Source organism: Mycteria americana, chromosome 3 (genome assembly GCF_035582795.1).
Source record: "Mycteria americana isolate JAX WOST 10 ecotype Jacksonville Zoo and Gardens chromosome 3, USCA_MyAme_1.0, whole genome shotgun sequence".
In the NCBI taxonomy this organism is placed as follows: Eukaryota; Metazoa; Chordata; class Aves; order Ciconiiformes; family Ciconiidae; genus Mycteria; species Mycteria americana.
Genome location: NC_134367.1, coordinates 37103108 through 37124831, shown reverse-complemented (window position 1 = coordinate 37124831; position 21724 = coordinate 37103108). Strand labels below are relative to the sequence as shown.

At 36.1% G+C, this 21724-nt stretch overlaps 1 protein-coding gene across 1 annotated transcript in view; it reads right to left on the bottom strand.

Moving 5' to 3' along the window:
* Positions 1-21724, bottom strand: part of MEI4 (meiotic double-stranded break formation protein 4) — a 76400-nt gene that overhangs the window by 26558 nt on the left and 28118 nt on the right. Inside the window, exon 3 of the mRNA XM_075497301.1 lies at positions 19855-19989. Coding sequence (XP_075353416.1) covers positions 19855-19989 — 135 coding nt within the window. The remainder of the gene's footprint in view (positions 1-19854; positions 19990-21724) is intronic.

Below are 21724 nucleotides of genomic sequence, written 5' to 3'. Positions count from 1 at the left end.
TCAAATGCAATTAAAAAAAAAAAAAAAATCAGTGCCTTGTGCACAGATCACAATAACATTTGCCATGTTTATGTTATACCAGTTCCTGTGTGTGCAGAAATGCATTGGCAGCCATCACTTCTGCACACAATAACCACCCTCAGTTGCTCACAGTGAATTCAGATCTGTATACTGATACTGACTGAGGAGGAAAAAAAAGTTGTCTTCTTTCCTAATCTGCACTGCTTAGTAGAAGAAAGAAGTGGACACAAGGAACACATCTTTAAAGACAATGCAACAAATGAAAAATTGAGATCTTCTGGGTGGAGTGGTGGTGGTGGTGTTGTACGTAGACTTAAAAGCAATGTTGTATGCTATCTGCTATTCTGACAGAATTTCTCATACCTGCAACAGTGACAGTAAAGTGTCTTTGAGGCTTCCAGCAAGGATATTTAAAATGCCCTGCTTTGGTTCCTCTGCCCTCACTTTTCAGGCAGGAGAATCAATCAGGAAGCACCTCAAGATGACAAAAGATGTGCCAAGGTGCCAAGTCAGCAAATGGTCCTTTGGCTCTAAAGGGAGAACTGCTGCTTGCAGGCTTGGCGGCAAGCTGTCTGGGGTGCTGTCCCACAGGACCTGAGGCTGATGAGATACCAGGGTCATACGGGAAAGTGAGAGCCCTCCCAGTTGCTTCGCCTGTCACCAGAAAGAAGAAAAGCTTTGCCATGGCAACTATGCTATGTATTTTTCATCTCTGCTATGTTTAGTACAGCTTATTTTGGCTATATCTTTGGGGGGTTGCGTTAAAAACATAAAATTTCTTCCACACTGTTAAGAAGAAATAAGACTGAATTGCTGGAGCAATCTCAAATACCTTATTTTTTGTAACCTGATAATCCCTCAAAATCTCCACTCAATTTCTGCTTTGAGTATCTTACTCTGCAATTTAAAACTGTGCAAACAAGAGGAATAAGAGAAAGAAAATATGGATGACATGAAAATGACAAAATAGTACAGTCAACTTACACTATTAAGGTTTGTTCTTCTCTCTTTAAACCAGACACTTGCATTTGTTACTGAATATGTATTACTGTAACTGTTGCTTTCTTACAGGAATCATAACAGAAGTGATCGATAAGAAGTTTGAAAATGCAAATAGAGTACTTCAGGTTTGCTAAATGTGGTACACTCTGTGAATTAGGAGACAGATGTAGAGAACCCTGTTTCAGAGCATCAGAGAGAGACAACCAAGGCAGACATCACTGATAAGTGCAGGTAGCATTATTTAAGAGTTTGTTTCATAAACAACAAAAAATGATGAAACCATGCCTTACGCAGGGTCATAATTAAAATTACTGATACAAAGTAAGGGTTATGTGAAGTAGAAAAAAAACTACAAATCCCTAGATAAAAGGAAACTCAATTATACTTACATAAACAAACTACCAATTCTTGTTTTAAATAATTGTTCTATTATTTTAAAAGTACTCAAACTCAGCAACTGTATAATGCTATCATATTATAAATACAAACATTTAATGCAATTTGACTGAAAAATGGAGTCCTCTAGTGATTTCAACAGGCTCTGGATCTGGTCTTTAACTTTTGAATTAACAGGACTAGCAGCATACAGAATGCAATTAGACCACAACACAGACCAGGACTGGATCATTCCCAACTATCTTACCTGATACTGAAAATGTTGGGAGTATTCTAAGCATTTGTAATGCTTCTTTCAAATGAGTTCTAGTAAAAATTTTGTTTCCACCAGCTGGATTTCTTCCTCAAATAAATATTTTAACAAATACATAATAAATAACAAAACAAATCACTATTTAGTTAATACTATTGATTCAAGCTGATTCAACATAAAACTAATTGTTTGGACAATTGCTTATGCTTCATTCATAATTTATCTAGCTTACTATATAACTTTATATATAGCACTATATAACTTTATGCAGCTGTAATACTATTTCAGCATATTCTACCAATCTTGATCAGGGTTTTTTTTTGTTTGTTTTTAACTATTACTTAATTCTAGGCAATAAAATTCAGCTAGAGAAAGCCAAAACTCATAAGCTATTATTAAAGAATGAGGAGAATAAGAATTGTAAACAATGAACGGAATCAATAACAGCTTTCAGATTAGATGTATTAATAACACATTCTTATATTCAGCTTCTGGAAAAATCTATTGCTTATATAGAAAGGAGTTTGGACTAAATGACTCCCTCTGACCTCAGAATCCATGAATCAATAATACAATTTAACTTTCAAATGCATTTAAAAATTGTTTGCAAGGAAGTTAAGATGTATATTCTGAAATTGAAATGTATGCTAAAATACATTTTGAAGAACAGCTCTTATGATAAATAGAAGTATTTAAAAATGAGCAAAAAGGCTCTTGAATATTATTTTGTCATTAGCATAAAACAACCCAGAACAGTACATATTATTTGAAATGCTATTCAAGTGAACACAGCTGTAAGCTAGTCATTATTCAGATCTTTATATGTACGTATAGCACTACTGTAACTGAGCACAACTCTACAAGGTCTCGATCAATGGTGCAGTCCAGTCTTCAGCTACATTTTTCTCCCAGTTTCCAAGACCTCTCTTAAATTACCCTTTTCTCCATTTTTATAGATAAAATATATTATACACAGGTGTTACAGTGAATAGTGAATATAAGCAGGGACATCAAAAGTAATCTGCCTGAGAAATACAGAATTCACAGGACTGCAAATATGAAAACCCCAAGAGGCTTCCTCTGACGCAAACCAGTCATTTCTGTGCAAAAAATCACCTGTTTAAAACCCCTGCCAGGACACATCTAATCTACATCCTGAATTTTTATTACTGCCTGAAGAAGAGAGTTTTAACTTCCTGCACTTTGAAATCCTGATTGTGGGGCATGTTAGTAATTTTCTAAAATGAGTCAAATTTTGTAAATTGTCTCTAAAACCTCTTTCCTGACCTACTAGCATTAATTATTAAATCTTCATTACACCAATCCCCCCAAAACTAGCATCTGTTCATTTCATCAGAATAGTATTTCAATTTCTTCCAAAACTCAGGAGCAGAGGAAATCTGCAGTGGCGTTTTGCCTCCTTCCCCCTCCCTTGCAACTGATTGAAATTTTGACCATAATTATCAATGTTAATATATTATATAAATCGGAGTGCAGAGTTCAGATTTATGGCTGAAAGGGTCCTCAAGTGTTCTAGTCCCAACCCTAACCCTGAGACAGGTTCAAGTCCTCAAAAGATGCTCATCATGAATGTACTTGAAGACCTGCAGTATAAGAAGTTTGATATCTAACCTTAATCACCAAGTACGTTTCTTCTTGTTCACTCCAGAAGTCAACTTTTCACATTCTGGAAGACTATTACAACTGCTCTTCCCCCTCAGTCCTCTCTTTTCTAGATTATTTTATGGAAGCTCACATTTTGCCAACAATATCTTAAAATACATTAAACATCCACACAAAGAATCCCATGCAAACTCCCTATCAAACATGAAAATGCCCTACTCTGTGATATACTGTATTTTTAAATAGATCAAAAACTTTAAAAACAAAACCAAAACAGAAATTACCAATAATCATTATTTTTAGTAAACGTAATATATCCTTGACATTTTGGTCAACTGGTTCTTCATATCACAACTTGCCTACTTATATACTAGAACAATTGTAACGCATGCTGGGCAAAACTCCACACTCATCATAAAGCATCTTTTACAGTTTGGCCTATTTAGCAACACTATCTATGGAAAATGGATGAATTTTGAGCAAAATATTAGTAAGTCTTCCAGAATTTCAAAAGTTACACTTTAAAGGTGACTAGTAATGCCGTATAGCAAATAACATAATAGTATTACATAACAAAGAGAATTCTGTAAGCAGTTTAATCTCCATGTGCCTCTTCTAAAACCACTGTGGGAGCAGAAACCCTCTTTTTCTTCTTTAGTCTTAAATCATGCATAAGGAAAGTCTCAGCAGCTTTATACTTTTCCTGAAAGTTAACTTCCCCTACTTTTTCTACAGCGGTATCTACACTCAGAGAAACAGACAGGCATAGTTTAGAAGGAGCTGTCTTTCATACGATAATTAATTAATTTTAAGAATCTGTGACCATGGAAAATGGTATCTTAAAAAAAAAAATCACAAACTGGAATCACCTCCTATGTTACAGACAGAAAATATAGGTATAAACTGCTAATTCATTAAACTCAGACACTAATTAAAGCATACCTTCCTCTAAGCTAAGTAGAGCTGAGTGATTCTTGAGCAACCACCGTGTAGAATGAACTAGCGGGACATATTCCAAAGATTGGTCAAAGGATCCATTAGCAGAATCATGAAACATTGAGGAAATTAAGGTCTATGATTCACACTATGTTCTTTAATATTGCAAATTAATTCTCTCATTTATTTTATATAGTTTCTTAATGTACTACTAGCTACCTGCTTTTTATTAGGAATAGCAATTTTAAATCAATACAATGACATTGCAAGCCTAATTTGACTCTTTTATGCCTACAGTTTTAATTAAGTGATCACTTACTGTTTGGCTGCAGGTTTTTTTATTTCTTTCTTTTTTGCAAGGGTACTTGCTTCTGTTACTATAGAGAATGGATGATGCTCAATTACAAGAAATACTATTCAGTATTTTTTCTGTCCTTGTTATATGCATGGGCATAAAATGTGTAGCATTCAGTCTCTGCTCTGAATACAGAATTAATACTTTTTTTTTTTTAAATGACAATCATTGCTGTAATTCCACTCGTAGCACAAATATTACTTTAACCTCACAACTGCTTTTAGAGAGAGGTAATGCTTTCATCCTTTTATGAAAGACTCTTTTAAATACTCAAAGTAGCCACTAATGCCAATCTTGGCTGACTAGGACATGATTTTACAATGCCTTCCATTACACAGAACTGCATGAATTCAAAGCAAAGCTCCTACTGGTTTCTATGAAAGCTATGGATGCTTATGCCTTCCTCTTTAAACTTGTACACATGCACTCACAGAAACAAAAATAAAGCAAAAAGCATACACAAAAATGGCCTGAGGCAGACATCTATAGAAAAAAAGTTTCAGCCTGAATGCTTAACATTTGCCAAAATTTACAAAATGAAAACAAGCCCTTATGATAGAAAACACTATCATTTACCTGATCTACAGCATAGGTGAATTTTGTTGTGTGAGAGTTGTGTCTTTTGTCTTGTTACCGAGAGAGAAGAGTATTCTTTTCACATGTTATACCTGAAGATTTATTCTGTTTTCAGCAGATGGTACAGTAACATCTTTCAACCATACGCCATTTGCCTGACAGAAGCACAACTCACTACTCTAACTTTGCTATCTATTTTGCAAATACCAAATGGAATCATATGCCATTTACTGTTGAGAAAAAAATTAGTGAATATCTAGAATTACTCCTTATTTTTTCATGAGAAAGAGTTTTCAAGCTTAAAAGCTCCTTGCCTTCTTTAGCCCCAGACTTCTGCTGCTACCTTCTCCTGGGTACTCTGGAGCTAAGAGTCTGTGAAAGACAGACAAGGATTGGTATGTAGCCAGGGCTGACAGAAGTAAAAGGAAGATAATTGTGATGGGGTTTAGGTGACTGGAAGGAAGGCGTGATAGCATCAATGATCTAGCAGTAATACAATGGTACCAGACAGAAATGACTAAGCAATGAGTATTAAGATATCTGGATGGACACAGAAGCGAGGCTGATCACAGTGAAGGAACCACCATGTTGATGACACTCTTGCTACTGGCAAGCACTGCTCTAGATGTAATACGAGTTCCCAGTAATCTTCGGTGGTTTCCCCATTCCCTGTGCATTGCTAAAACAGCAGTACTATACCTCCCCCAGAAGCAGAAAGAATGTATGCTCTCTGACATAAGTGGACACAAAGAAGGTTTGTCAAGCTTACAATTTAAGCTGCAAGCTTCCCAACTAATCTACATATCCTGATGAAAAACAAAACAGCTCCTAAAAGACTCAACTACAAAGGTTTCTAGAGAAATAATTTTACTTTCTTGCTTGCTCAAGTTATTCAAGACCCTTCTTAAAATCAGACAAGTTCTAAATTATAACAAATAGTTTTTAGGAAAGCAACACATTAGCTTGTCTGTTTCCTTCATTAAAATAATAAAAAAAATAACAACAGCAAAGATACGGAACATACTTGGATATACTTTGTTCTAGCTGTTATTTAAGGTCTCTCTGAAATATCTTTTAGCCCTGGAAGACTAATGGCTAACTTAGTGAGTAATGTGCTATCCTCCAGAACAGATCCCAGCCTGCTTCACCTTCTTAGGTATACGCAAAGGTTTTCTAGAGGGTGTTCGATAAAAAGGAGGAGTTTCAGAGCATGTCTCAATACTCACCTTATATTCCCACAAACTCAGTGATCTTCATTATGAATTATTACCTTCATATAATAATGATAATCATTACCTTCACTGGTTCGTAACCCTGAGAGCATTACTGAAGCTCCTAGAAGCTTTCCTGAAGAGGATTATTCCTTGGTAGGTAGAAAAGTGACTTGCCTCTATATGACTTAACACTTCTTTTAGGAACTCAACTAATCTGCAACTATAATCTCACCTAGTGCCTGAAAATTAACAAAATCAAAAAGCTGGATTGCCACGCTGGGCATCAGGAGAGCAGACTTTGGCCTCTTCGGGAATCTATCTGGGAAAATCCAACATGCTACAACCCTGGAGAGAAGAGAGATCTGGGAGAGTCAGTTGATTTTCAAGGATCACCTCCTTCAGGCTCAAGAATGGTTTACCTGATGTACAGGAAAACAAAGGTGGCAGGAGGCCTGCATGGATGAAGAAGGACCTCCTGACAAAAATAAAAAGGAAGCATACAACAGGGTCAGATGAATTGGAAGGAATACAAAGACACTGTCTGAGTGTGCAGAGAGATGGTTAGGAAAGCCAAAGCCCATCTCAAGTTGAATCTGGCAAGGAAGGTGAAGTGCATCAAGAAAGATTTCTACAGGTACATCAGCAGCAAAATGAAGATGAGGAAAAATGTGACAAGGAAACTGCTGACAAAGGACACAGTGCTCTCTTTCCCTTGATTGCCTCTGACTGGTAAAACCAGCCTGGAGGAATCCCATGTCCCTGAGACCAGTGGGAAAGTCTGGAGCAAGGAACGCTTACCTGCAGTGGAGAAGAATCAGGTTAGGGAATATTTAAAGAAACTGGACATGCATAAGTCCATGGGACCTGGCAGCATGCACCTATGATTGCTGAGGGAGCTGTCCAATGTCACGGCAGGGCCACTCAATTATCTTTGGACAGTCTTGGCAATCAGGAGAGGTTCCTGAGGACTGGAAGAAAGCAAATGTCACTTCTGTCTTCAAGAAGGAGCATACAGGGAAATACAGGCCAGTCAGCCTCACCTTGATTCCTGGGCAGGTGATGGGGCAAATAATCCTTGAAACCATTTCCAGGCATATGATGGACAAAAAGGTGATTGAGAGTAGTCAGCATAGATTTACAGGCTTGGTAAGTGGACAGTGAGGTGGTCTGAAATCTGCCTGAACTGCCAGTCTCAGAGGGTTGTGATCAGAGGCATAAAATCCAGCTAGAGGCCACTCACTAGCGGTGCACCCCAGGGGCTGACACTGGTACCAGTACTGTTTAACATCATGAACGACCTGGACAATGGGACTTTTGTATCATCTCTAAACCTGCTGAGTTTGGAGATGATACAAAAGCAGGATGAGTGATGGACGCACCAGAGGGTTGTGCTACCATTCAGAGGGACCTTGACAGGCTGGAGAAACTGGCCAAAAGGAATCTTGAGTTGCCACAAAGGGAAGTGCAAAATCTTGTCCCTGGGAATGAATAACTCTATGCACAGTGCAGGCTGGTGGCTGACAGCTTCAAAGCAGCTTGGCAGAGAAGAATGTGGTGGCCCTGACAGACAACAAGTTGAACAGAAGCCAACACTGAGTCCTTGTGGCAAACGTGGCCAACAGTGTCCTGCACTGCATGAGGGGAAGTGTTTCCAGCAAGTTGAGGGAAGTGATCCCTCCTATCTGCTCAGCACTGGTGAGACACACCTGGAGTGCTGGGTCCAGTTCTGGGCTCCTCAGCACAAAGGAGACCTCGATATACTGGAGGGGGACCAGTGAAGAGTCACAAAAATGATGAAGGGACAAGAACATACAAGGAGAGGCTGAGAGAGCTGAAACTATTCTGCCTGGAGAAAAGAAGGCTCAGGGGAGATCTCATCAATGTGTACAAATACCTGGTGGGGTGGGGGGTAAGGAAGACAGAGCCAGACTCTTCTCAGTGGTATCCAGTGACAGGACAGAAGTCAATGGGCAAAACTGAAATACAAGAAATTCCATTAAACATAAGAAATATTTTTTTCTATGATAAAGGTAATCAACACTGGAACAGGCTTCCCAGAGAGGCCATGTAGGCTCCATCCTCAGAAAAATTCAAAACTTGGTTAGACACAGCCTTGAGCAACCTGCTCTAGTTGAGCCTGCTTTGAGCAAGGGGGTTGTACTAGATCACCTCCAGAGGTCATTTCCAACCTTATCCATTCTGTAATTCTATGATCATTCCATGAATTCACTCTGTTTAAGTTAGTCAACAGGGTTGAATTAGAGTTCACATAATCAAATTGTGTAGGAAGAACTCAAAATGAGTAACTGAATAAGTTAACCTAAACTAAGCTCTGTTTATAATTTATTCCTATAGGCAGAATTACTACTCAGATTTTTGTCTCTATCTATTACCTCTCTCTCTCATATTTATCATACACAGTTCCCTATAGTATTCTGTATTAAATGTAGTAGCCAGACTTAGTAAAAGAGCTTTGATTAAACGATAAACCTACACGAAACAGAGTTCTTTAAAACAGAAACTTCAGCTAGAAGTTTAATACTCTGAAAACTCAGAGAGACTAGGAGTAACTTTTAATGAAAGAATTAATTATAAGGATGAAACAGAGCCCAAACTATCTTGTTTCAAGACAATACACTTAGAGGTTTAATTGTGCTTTGCCAACTCAATTCAGGGATTGACAGATGCCAGGAAATTCAAAACATGCAAGCTAAATCTTCAAAGGCTGCACTGTAATCATGCAACCTGGGACACCATCATTTACGAAAAAGAAGAAATACAAACTCACACATTTTTTCTTCTATTTTCCCCATTTTCTTGCTCTATGCATTTGACTCAATTTATTTCTCCCTATGTGAACTGTTACTGGAATCAAGTGAAAATAATCCTTTTTTACATAATAGGAAGTTAAACTGGAGTGGATTCAAGAATATTATTTCCTAAAACTAGTTTTAACTCTGTAACGTTAGTGCTACATGCATTTCAAATACATACATCAGCAGGAAAGAAATAATTCTAGAAGATATGCAATACAGATTGTGCTGCCATAAATTAATCTGTGACTGTGTGTGCATGCACGCATGCGTTTACCTTTGCTGGGCTGAACCACTATATCTGGTTGCCTGTACTTCATCCAAGTCCAAGACTGCAACCAACAATGTCTTAATCCTAAATCTAATCAAGCCACATAAAATCATACGCTGCCCAAGCATACTTCAGCTTCTTTTTCTGGAACACCTCCAACTTCAGCAAAGCATCCTCTGCTGCACAAATCCTGGACATCCAAGGCTTACTCTCTACCTTAACACCAATCCAGCAACTCATGTCACTAACACTCAGATCTAAACACACTCAGCTGCTGCTCCCTTTCTCCCTCACCAGAAACCTAGCCCAGCATCCCATTCCTGTATCTCCAAAGCCCCTGTGAGTCCCAAAGGCATTAATAAGCTCACTTCTCATTCTTACACTTACTCAAGCCCACCAATACATTACCCCCACCGAATTAGCTGTGGATGGAGAAGGCTACATCATCAGTGCCTACAGGTAAACTGAAACCCCAGATTCCTAAGCCCTCAGCAGAACAACCCTAAATCTAGCTCTGTGATACCTTCTGTAAACATGTTCAGCTTTAGCTCATCATATCCTATCTCCCTAAATTAAATCTATACCAGAAAACCTGTCAATCTAAAAATGAATAGGAGTTGCTGCTGACACCAGTCCTGAAACCTACTTTCCCCTCTGGGCACAGCATTAATAGTAGTTTGCTGCCCTGCCAGATCAAGCCTTAACCAGCCGGGTACAGTGCTGTCACCCAAAATCTAGATTAAGTGTAAAATAAGCTACGGAACCAGATTTAACCTCCCGCACATCTCAGCCATACAAACCATAGTTCCAACCTTAGCTACAAAACAAATTCCAGGTAGCCAATCCCTTTCATCCCAGACATAAACTTACTCTATTAATGACTTGTACGCTAGTTAAATCCTAGCAAGACGAACTCTGCTTGTTTCGTAATCAAACTTGGGACAGCAGCTCCTTCTGGATGTGGTGGCATTCAATGCTGCCCACAAGCATATGCACTCAAATCCACACCACCAGCACAACTGTAGCCTGCAATAGTTTCAACTGAGGACTTAACCAGGGAGTTTGTTCTAACACCAACTCTAACCTGATTAACAGTGAGCTAGCAGAACAAGTGTAGTCTGGTTGGTCATGACAAACACTCCTAAGCACAGCCTTCCAAGCATTTCCGTCTGTGGTGAGGATCTTATTTTGCCATCCTAAATCTAAATCCCGTTCTAACCCTAAGCCTAACTCTAAACACACTACAGCCATGCTTCCCAACTAACAACCTAAGCTAAGCCATATGGTCTCTTGAAAATCCAGAGTTCAATTGAAGCACAAACAGAACGTAAAACAAAACTGTTGCGTATCAAAAAAGAACGTGCAAAGAACAGAAGCAGTTTTTCTATGCTTGATGGCATACCACAGCATACTGCAGAGGATATGTCACTGTGCACGTGCTTAGTGGTTATAATGTCTCACAATGAGCTACATAATGAGTTTTTAAAAGCAGTTTAACATTTTAGAAAGTACTGAATAAACATCAGTTAATCTTCTTGATATTGTGATTTAAAGCAGTATGGTTATGCATAAGCTCTATAGGTAGATAAACACAGCTTTAAAGGTATTTTTAGCAAAAAAACCCAAACCAATAAATGAGGTCCCAATGGGGCAAGCTGATGTTCTAAGTCATTATGTACAGGACCGTCCCATGTGTTTAGAAAGAGGCAAGTGAGTGCAAAGCTAAGAAATCCAAAGATATTCATGTGTCCTGTAAAATGAAAATCATGTTTTGAAAGAAAGATGAAGTGATGATTTCACTAGTATCCACTATAATTCCATAGTTTTCATTTACATTTTACTATATTTAACTAGGCTCTAATTTAAAGACAGTTTTAATTATCAACTGTAATTACTCTTCTAAACAGAAATCCATTCTATCAGTAATTTCTAGTTATTTCTAGTAATTTCTAGTAATTTCTAGCAGCAAATAAACTGCAAAATCATTGACACAGGAACTATGCATTTATACTGTGTCCTGAAAAGCATTTAGTGAAGCTGTGTTAAAAGTACATCATAATGAAGACTTTAAACAATTCTCCAAAAGCAAAAAGAAAATCAGAAGATAAATCTGTAACAAAATGTTACCTTGCCTGTAAATTGAACTTTTAAGAGCACATATGGTATATAGCTAATTCACACAGACAACTCCAATATCCAAAAGCATTAAGGAAGCAGTGCTTAATTTTCTGTAACATCATTCTGTTTTGCAAATCACTGTCAGTAAGCAAGAATGCTCCATGAAGAAAGGAGGTTAACAGGAGCATTAAAACTACTTATTTGGAGACACAGATTAAGTAATAATCAAATGGTCTTCTAGACTAGTGGGTATACCGCATATGCCACAAAAATCAGACGCTTCTTCCTTATTCACATTCTCCTTTCAAACATGCAAAAGGATTAACTGAGCTGTAAAGAAAGCAATAGGATAAGGACAGAATTAACACTGAGAATACGGAAGTAAAAGCAGCATCAACCTAGATAAGCTTTCACTGCACTTTTTTTTTTACTTTATCAAGAATTCAAATAGGCCATTTTAATTTATAATCATGTTATTTTTGATTTTTTTTTAAAGCCTGGATTTTGTGCACGATTTGAAACAAGAAGATTTCCAGGAATATTACTTATTTACTTGTTGAGGTATGATATAGTCTGATCTCTGTAATTAAGAATTTTTCCTTTTCTACTATTATGTTTCCATGAATGAGATGATTCACCAATATTAAAAGTAATAATTCTCTAGTCAACAGTAGTACAGAGTTCTCTTCATGTAATAGATATTTGCTGCTTCTATTCCCAAATACACCTGAGGTTTTCTGATTACATGTCATCCTCAATTTTGCCAAGCACCTAAGTGCAGTCAAAGCCCTGTTACCTTTTAGCTCTGTAAGAATACTTCTAAACTCCTTTCTCCTTAGTGCTATCATTTGATGATAGTATGAGAGGGAAGAGAGAAACCACATGAACCATTTTCCAGTTCTGTCCGACATGTATGCACCTTAAAAATCTAATCTGTAATAGGGGATGACATATGCAGCAAAAGCAGGTATACACTTCAAAGGTGTATGGCACTCTTCCGACATATACTGAGTCTCGACTGATTCTTTCACTCATCTTTCAAGGGAGAGATTTCTGTCTTCACAAATCCATATCTCCAAACTAGGTATATATCTGTGAGACAATATGCAGATCCACTGATTATTCTATCCAGCCATTATTTCGTTACCAGTAGCATCAGAGGTCACATGGAATAAAAAATCATCCTACATTTACCCAGAGCACTATTTTGCAGTATCTTTAACCATTCACAATTTGAAATATGTTACAATCTGTGCTTACCAGCATAATAAGGAAAGAAATGACGTATTAAAAATGATGAACAGATATCTAGATGCAAGTTTAATTATTTTCATGAGGTCTACATGGCATCAATCTCTTTTCTTTTACCTGGGTGAAGTATTAGTAATCTGATGCATTAGTAAAAGTCAGCAGTAGAAACTACAAAAAGCCAAATATGCTGGGTAGCCATTTTGGTACCTTGAACAACAGTGGACTGCAAAATGCATTTAGCTTTTCTAGTTGCATAATATTCTCAGCTATTTTTTTTCTAATTAATGATTCTAGCCATTTTCTACCATGTTTGGGAAAAATAGTATAGCTTTTTTTCTAACCCATATAAAAGCTCTAATACAACATATATAAACTTAGGGCTGAAGAGATTAGACATATTGCATAAACGAAGTAGACTTCTTGGAAAGAGGAGCTTATCTGAGGAATTCTCTACATCACATCAGACACACTCGCATTTGGAATAAAGCATGTGGTGGGTACCATATGTGCCCAGAGCATCCACTGGATACAGAATGGCTGCATGGAGAAAGGATTATGAAGACAAGCCCTGACATTAATAGTTCCGTTTTTAGCACTTTAAACCTTTCTGTTATCTAGCTGAACACAGCTCCAGGCAAACTCCATTTTCCCCGACGGATTGATTACCAACTGAGCTAGTCCATCTTGACATTTGCAATGTCCCTAATTTGCAGGCCTGTCAGAAAAAAAACAGCTCTCCAGACACAGGACTATTTTAGCCCTTCATTTGCTTCCACATAGAGCTGTTGCCATGTAGTTTGACATTTCAGTGACACAACTGTTTGCTACGCAGTGCTGAATGGCAACAAAAATCTCAGAAAATGCTCAAAATCATACTGCATCCATGCTCCTCTTTGTTCTTTTTCTTCCTAAATACATTGCCCGCATAGACTGTTAGTTTGACAGAGTTTCCTATTTAGAGGCATATGCACCAGACACACCATTGCTGCATGCAGGTTACAAGAAGCCCCAATACATGTATCCTGCACCCCAGTTCATCATCCATCTCTTCCAATGGCGTGTACACTTAAAGAATTTGAATATCTGGGAACTAAGTTAACTTATCCTAACTGAAATATAACTTGTTACAAACATCTAATAAGGTTACTTCCATAAGTTTATCAGTGTTCAGACAGAAGTACGCTTTGCATGTACTACCTCTTAGAACTATAGGATAAGGCCTTTCCTGGCATAACAGCTCTGGCCCAGATCATCCAAGATACCTTCAGAGAGGTATGATGGGGTTTTCCTCCCTTAACTTCAGATGCCTACAACATAAATACCTACATTCTACATAAATATCTACTGATCAACTTAAATTTCCTTCCTCATAGCTAGAAGAGAGAGGCAGACAACTCTAGGGCCAATTATCATAATTATGTACATCCAAAATAGGCTGAACAAGAAATGCCTCTTTCCTTCCCTTGGCTATAAAGGAAACCTGAAGTAAACAAATCAGATGGAAACATCATAGAAATCTGAAGTTAAGTGAGACAAATCCTGCCATATGTCTAACTCTTTTGACTCATTTGAGTCAAAGCTATTCTGTCATAATGAGCCCAATTCTCAAGAATTTATGTAACATTCAACAAAGCCTTGCACAACTATCTATCTTCACGTTGGCAAATTTTTTAGTTAACCTTAGCTGCTTGGTTGACTTCTATGAGAAGTAGACGACAGCGTCTACTACGTACGTCTAAACTAAATAGGTTGAATCCCACCTTGTATCCTGTGTCAAAGTCTAACTGCACCATTCATTTCAGGAGAAAAGTTAGCACCCACATTCGGATTTGGACTTAATGCTTACATATAAAATTAATAATTACACATAACTTGGTGTTTAGTTTTAAAAAAAAACAAACACTATTCAGTTACAGTTTTTGTGATAGAAATATTTTAAAGTTTTAAAAATGTAAAAATAGTGTACAGAAAGTAATGTGATATAAAAATGTAATGCTAGACAAGCTATGTATCAGCAATTACTGAATAACAGAGCTTTCCAAAACTTCACAGTACATCTTCATTTTTCTATCTATTTTCTGGTTTTTAATTTTCTTTTTCAGAGTTCTTGGAATTAACACCTGGGGGGGTTAGAAACGGGCACTGAACCAATATGTGCTTTCCATTTCTCGTCCTCCGTCTTTGAAACAATTATCATAAAGGAAGATCTGCTATCATGGTGAGGAGCTCAACATCTGAAAAATAATCCATCTTCCACAGTATCATTCTGAAATCTTAGTATCTTAAAATTGTATCTGCTCTGCAGTAGGAATCCAATTGGGGATCAGAATATTTCCATTCCATAGGAAGATAAGGTTTAGTTATTGTATTTTTATAAACTGTATTTATGAAGTATAAAAGGTTCCTATTACAGATAAAAATGAAAAGTACGTATCCAACATCAGTAAAAATTAAGGGATCCAGCTGAGTTTATACTAATGTGCTTTTGCCTAGAAGTCAGTGTCCTGGTGTCAGTGAAGCGCTGAAGTATGAGCTTCACTTTAAGCACATGATTAATTACTTAAATGAATTAAAGCAAACTACTAACTTGCTTGAGAGTTTACTACCATAAAATTAATCTTAACTGGGTGAAAAATCAGGATAACTATACTGTTTTACATGCTCCTTACTTACTTTTATTTTCTATACTAACGTGGGAATATTGGTCCAAAATATTAAACAGAATCCTATTACTCATATATTTCACATTAATTTGTCATATTGTAAGATTAATGGATTTAGCCAGTTAGAGAACAATATAAAAATATGCAGAGTAATCTCTGTACTTTTCTGGTGTAGTTCATTAGATACACTCTCCTACAGTCAATCTATTTTTTTAATTTGTAATCCTAGGGGAATAGATAACTCTTTAAAACTGTGGGTCATAGACAGATAAGCTTGTTCCAAGAGGACACAGATACAAACTCACTAAAATCAGTCAGAATTTTAAAGTAAAAAATTTTCAATATTTATCAAAGGATGTATCCGCAAACCTACACAACCTGAGCTGAGCAGAGTTCCCATTGAAGAAATGATTGAATATAAAGTTGCATATTCTGGAATGCAAACATTTTACAAACTATTTGAAGGTTAGCTCAAGTGTTAATGAGGAATTTAAAAGAAAAATGTTGACATACCTAGATGATTCATTTAGAAAAATTAAAAGGAATTTTGTTTTCAAAGTAAGTCAGTGTTGGAAAACATCTTCAACTTTAAAAAAAATTTATAATTATACAAAAATAAAAACAGAAGTTTGCTCGGATGAGTAAACTATTTTTTAAATTTCTGTTTTTCACCAAATGTTGAAAAGTTAATTGCAAGCTAACCTGAATACATGCCTCAGTTGTTTTCTTTATTTCTCCTATCTGCCAACAACAACAACAAAAGAAACAAACAACAAAACAAAAAGAAAACAGGTATTTGCACACCTCTAATCATAACTAAAATTCAGAGTCCCTAATTTTATTGTCTTAAGTGGAAGACGTGAAACGTCTTTGCAATTAACAGCAGTTTTGCTTAAGTAACAAAACAGGATTAGGATATTTGTCAGCTAATGAAGTTTGATTATATAAAGTTTTATCCTTCTGCAAACTCTAATTTAAGTATTTACGAAGATTTTTTTTTTTTTTAAGCTGTCATTTGGTATATTTTAAACTGATATTGTATTGTTAGTTTTGATTATAAAACAAGAAAAAATATTTTAATTCTTTTTAGAATTGTGCCTACCAAAAGTAATGCTACACAAAGTCAGAAACATTCAGAAACAGGTCTGTAAATCAGGCTGTCAGAAATACTAGAGTTTAGCCTCCTACTGCGATAAGTAGAAAGGTTTTTGTTAAGCAGTATTTCCAGAAATAATTATTAGATACAGAATATATAAGGGTTTGTAAATGAACACAATACAACTATTTGGACTAAATGCAAGAATGCATAAACTTTAAAAACATTGACTTCACCGCAAGCTAAGCAAACCAGAACTTCAGTTACTTTCCCTACATGAAGTGCAGCTTTTCAAAATCTTATAGTCCTACAAAGTGTCAGCTACAGATAGATGCACAGCTCCTGCCACTTCAAATTCAGCCACCTTGAACCTTCTGCTACTCTCAGAAAAAGTCCAACACTGTGTTGGGGGGTGAACATTTCAAGACTACTTTGTCATTGTAAAATTAGTCACTGGAGTCTGTACCTAAGCGCCTGAAGCTCACTTACTCTTCTGATGGTTACTTAAATGCAAAGTGTTTTAAAAGGACTCAAAAGAAAGTCCCATAAGCTTTGGTAAGATTTTGAAAGTTTTATTCCAGACCATGGTTTGTCGTTGGTTGATCGAGATGCATTAATCTTCCACGAAACGTTTATAATGCTGGATGAGGCAAATATAAATAAATAAATTACTGTATCAGTTAAAAAGAAAAAAAGAGGGACTACCACATTTCAGTAGCAAAAGGCAAACTGACAACTTAGTGGGAGGAAGCAGAAGCACAGCAGGAAACTCTCCTTAAGTAAACAATGGCTCTAAATTCTTGAATATGAGAGAAATTATTTCTCTGGGTGAACAGAAAGGGCTGTTTTAAAAAAAAAAAAAAGGGTGAAAGGGAACCTTATTAAGTATTTTGTCAGAAAGTCAATAATAAAAATACATTTCCCGTTGCACAATAATAAAAATACATTTCCTCACTTGTAAAGGTGGGAGGCATTTCAAGGCTCTTGGTAGCAGAAAGTCTGAAAATCGGTACTGTGGACTGATAATGGCTAAGATTTGCAGCACACACAAATGCAAGGTAATTCAAACGAGACAGATGGAGGGCTGCAGGTAGCAGACTTAACCTGAAAAAGGATTTGGTCCCGAAGCTGAAAAGATCAAGTAACAAATGCATTTCACTGTCCCAAATTTCAGTCCACATATACTAAGTATGAAGAAACAGAATAAATTTACAAGATCAAAAACATCTTTATTTTTTCTTTTCAATAAAGGAGTACAAGTCCCTGTCCCCCTGCAAATTGTCTCCCACTCCACAGGCACCTTTCCTTCGGTGCTGGGTACAACTTTCTTCATTTGTTCCAGGAAGTACAATTGAATGTTTCTGCTTCTTGATGGGTGGTGAGGTGGGGTGGGTGGGTTGGGAAATCAGGAAGAGTGATAGCTTTCCCAGAAGTAAAAAAAAAAAGGAAAACTGCTGTACATATCAACTAGGGGTATCAAGCCACTCTAGTGAGACTGGCATTTAAGCAATTTATTATACCAACTGCGGTATGAGAATTGTTCAGGGATTAAATTGCCAACTTCTCTATTTATATATGAATCAAATCTTCTACTATCTTCCCATAAATATGCAAATTATACTGCCAGTAATAAAATAATTTGCCATTAGAAAAATCAAAATAATTTGTGTAGTTAAAGAGAATCTTTTATGGTTAAAATCACAGGATACTAATTTACTTCTGTTTTCTCAACTGCAAGTTATACAGTTTTGTAATCTCTTTTATTATGATCTTAAAATCAAATATATGATTCTTTCAAACATAAAGTGAAGCCAAAGAGGAGTCAAAGTTCTTTTAGGAATTTTTAGAAATAAATTTTATGTACCCAATATGAAAGCAATACTTAAAATAATTACAGTATGGCATGGTTAAGTAGTACAGTAGTAACTAACTCAGCAAAGTGCAATGTTCAACGTAAGCTGTTCATCAGTGTGGAGCACTGGAGAGTTCTGTGTTGCCACTGGCAAAAACTCTGCTGAAAGGAGGCATGACCAATTCTGTTATACAGGTGAGATTTAATAATGTTAAAAATGAGCAACTTGTTTAAACTTAGAAAACAAAACTTTTTTCAATCACACACTTCCCTATCTTTACATTTGTTTAAAATTTGTTCCCTTTTGGCTGCCATCAATAACTCTGGTATGCTACTAGTGACTTAAAATATGGCTCATTGTCTAATTCTTTCAAAACTGGCCTTTCTCAAGTCTTTCCAGAATATAATTCAAACATACTATAAATTTGGGTTGGAAATTACATGTTCCCTCTCCAGCAGTCAGAACTTACTCCCATATCATATCCTAGAGAGAAAAAGCATGAAGTTAAGACTGCTTGAGCAACACTTAAAACATTTGTTAAACTGGACCACCACTAGATATACCTATGATAAATATTTTCTATATATATCAATAACTTTATTTTCCACCAAATAAAAAGCTGTGTGCTTTCTTTTTACTGACCTTTCTACAATAGTGTACAATCAAGTCATAATCTCAAGTGAGACTGAACAGTTTGCATAAAATACCACCACACACAAATACATGAAAAATCTATGAAACCCCAATTTATTTCATACATCTCTTCTCCATATGTTAAAGAAACATCCACTTACTGTCTCTCTTTTTTTTTTAAACTCTATAGTTTAATGGGAAAAATTTAACCTTAAAATAAATTTTACCAAAAATATTATCTCCATTCTATTCTGTTCTTCATCTCCTACTCATTGCAACAAACTAAATACAATTTTAAGTGTTGGATAAGTTTTGCATCATGTAAATTAATATTAAACATGAAATATTAAATCTAATTCTGAAATAAAATAATGCAACTTTCTTTCACGTTTGACATGAGCTAGAGATAGATATAATTCTTTGTGGGTCCAGCTGGATACCGAAGTTGTATTGCCTGCATAGCCCACAATTTATACATTGCAATAATTGTTTTAACTAATTATTTCAAGTATTTTCCAAATGATATAGCATAATCTTAAAACCTATACAGTCTATTTATTACACAGTCTGATAATTTTACTTTTATCCATATGGAAATTTACTTTATATATCTTTTTTTGAATCTGCTGTTAAAGTTAGGTGCTAGCATTTTCTGGGTTCTTAAACCTGCATATTCTATAGAATGATCCATTTATTACATTCTATGAAACAAACAGATACAGACAAGATACTCCCCAATACCACTCTTCGGCCCTTCTCCAAAAGAAAAGATGATAGTACCTGATGAGCTTGCAATAGCTGCTCAGCAAACTGACGTACTTCTGATAGTAGAAGAGATACTAAAGAATTTCTTAGTAGTATGTTGTTCCTTCCTAGCAAAACCAGCGTGTGTGATACAGCATGCAGTGCCTGAAACTAAAGAGAAATAATAGTAAATTTAATCTTTCAAAATATGTCTCCATCTTTTTTTACCCCAAACAATTACCTTAAATAGAAATGGGATTTACATATTAAAATTTTAAAGAAAATAAGTAAAATTCAAAATTTTAGAGAGTTTAAAACTCTATTAATTACATATATATGAGACATGAGAAATCCACATCCATTACCTAGAAACTTTGTTTTCTCAAAAGATCAGCACTACAGGAAACTGTCACATGAGCAAACTCCTCCAAGAGTGTGAATTCCCCAGGAGGCAGCTTTTCAGCATTAGCTGTCACAGTGCCCATCTGCTGTCATAGAAAGTGGGTGACTACCCTGCACATACAGTAATTCTGTTTGTCACAGGCAGACAAATGAGCAAATGAATTCTTTGAAATTCAAATGCACGAGCAAGCTAAGAGCTATACTGGAGTCTTCTGTCAATAGAGTTATCAGGAAGAAACTTGATTAAGTGCTAACTGATAGAAAATACACTGTATTTTCAAATTCAAACAATTCACTTTCATATTGTTGTTTAACAAGCTGTAAGCAAAGCATTTCTCTTGAACCACAGGAGGAGTGATATGAACTTACATGAGAATTATATTAGCAATATTTTTTTTGCATCAGTCTTTTCTATTAAAAAAATAAAAGCTGTTTTCTTTGTTCCCTGAAATGGAAATGTATAACCATTATGTAATGAAACATACTGCTCTACAAAGTAAACATGACATTATTTCATAAAACACTACTAGAAGAAATTATCATTTCTTATATATAAATGTATCAGAGTTCTTTCAAAGAAAAAAGTAATATACCTTAAATATAATTACGATAATTTATATTTTTATATAAATGTATACCCCTGCAACATTAATATTCAGTATCTCTTTGTAGATGAGTATTTTTGACTGACAAAAGGATACTCTGACCCAAATTTGTATGTCTAAGAATAACTGCCATGTCTTAACCACTCAAAAGCAGACCACAGCATCCTATTAACAATCTAGTTTATTCCTCTAGCCAGCTCACACGTGTATACACGCACACATGCACGAGAATAAAAACACTTGCCCACCATTTACAAGTTTGCATAGGATGAATGCTCCTGGAAACCATTTCCAAACACTCGAAGGCAGGAAGGCGATCCGGTAGTAGTCAGCATGGATTTATTAAGAGGAAACCATACTTAACCAACCTGATCGTCTTCTATAATGAGATGACGGGCTGAGTGCACAAGGGGAAAGCAGTGAGTATCATTTACCTTGACTTTACCATGGTCTTCAACACTGTCTCCTGTAAAATCGTCACTGACACAATTTTGGGCTAGGTAAGCAGATAGAGAGGCGGACTGAAAACTTTTGCTGTAAAAACCATTAATTAGGTAGCTTCCTATTTACAGTTACTGCTTGCCTGTCTGATCAGATGGTCAAACTGCCCTGCCAGTTGATGTAACATATATTTACCAACCTCTTACAGCTGAGGAGTTTGATCAGCTTGGCTATCATCTGCCCAATATGAGACAATCTCCTATTCACAGTCATAACAATCAAACATTAATAAATCTTTGCTGTTAATCTTCTCACTTTAGCACGTAATTCCAAAACAAATATAAAAAGAAAACTACAAAAGACAGACAAGTGTTATGGTCAGAATCAAATCTGCAGTCAGGCAGAGATACAAAGTAAACTCCTCATATTAAAGAGAATTCATAAACTGTACACATACA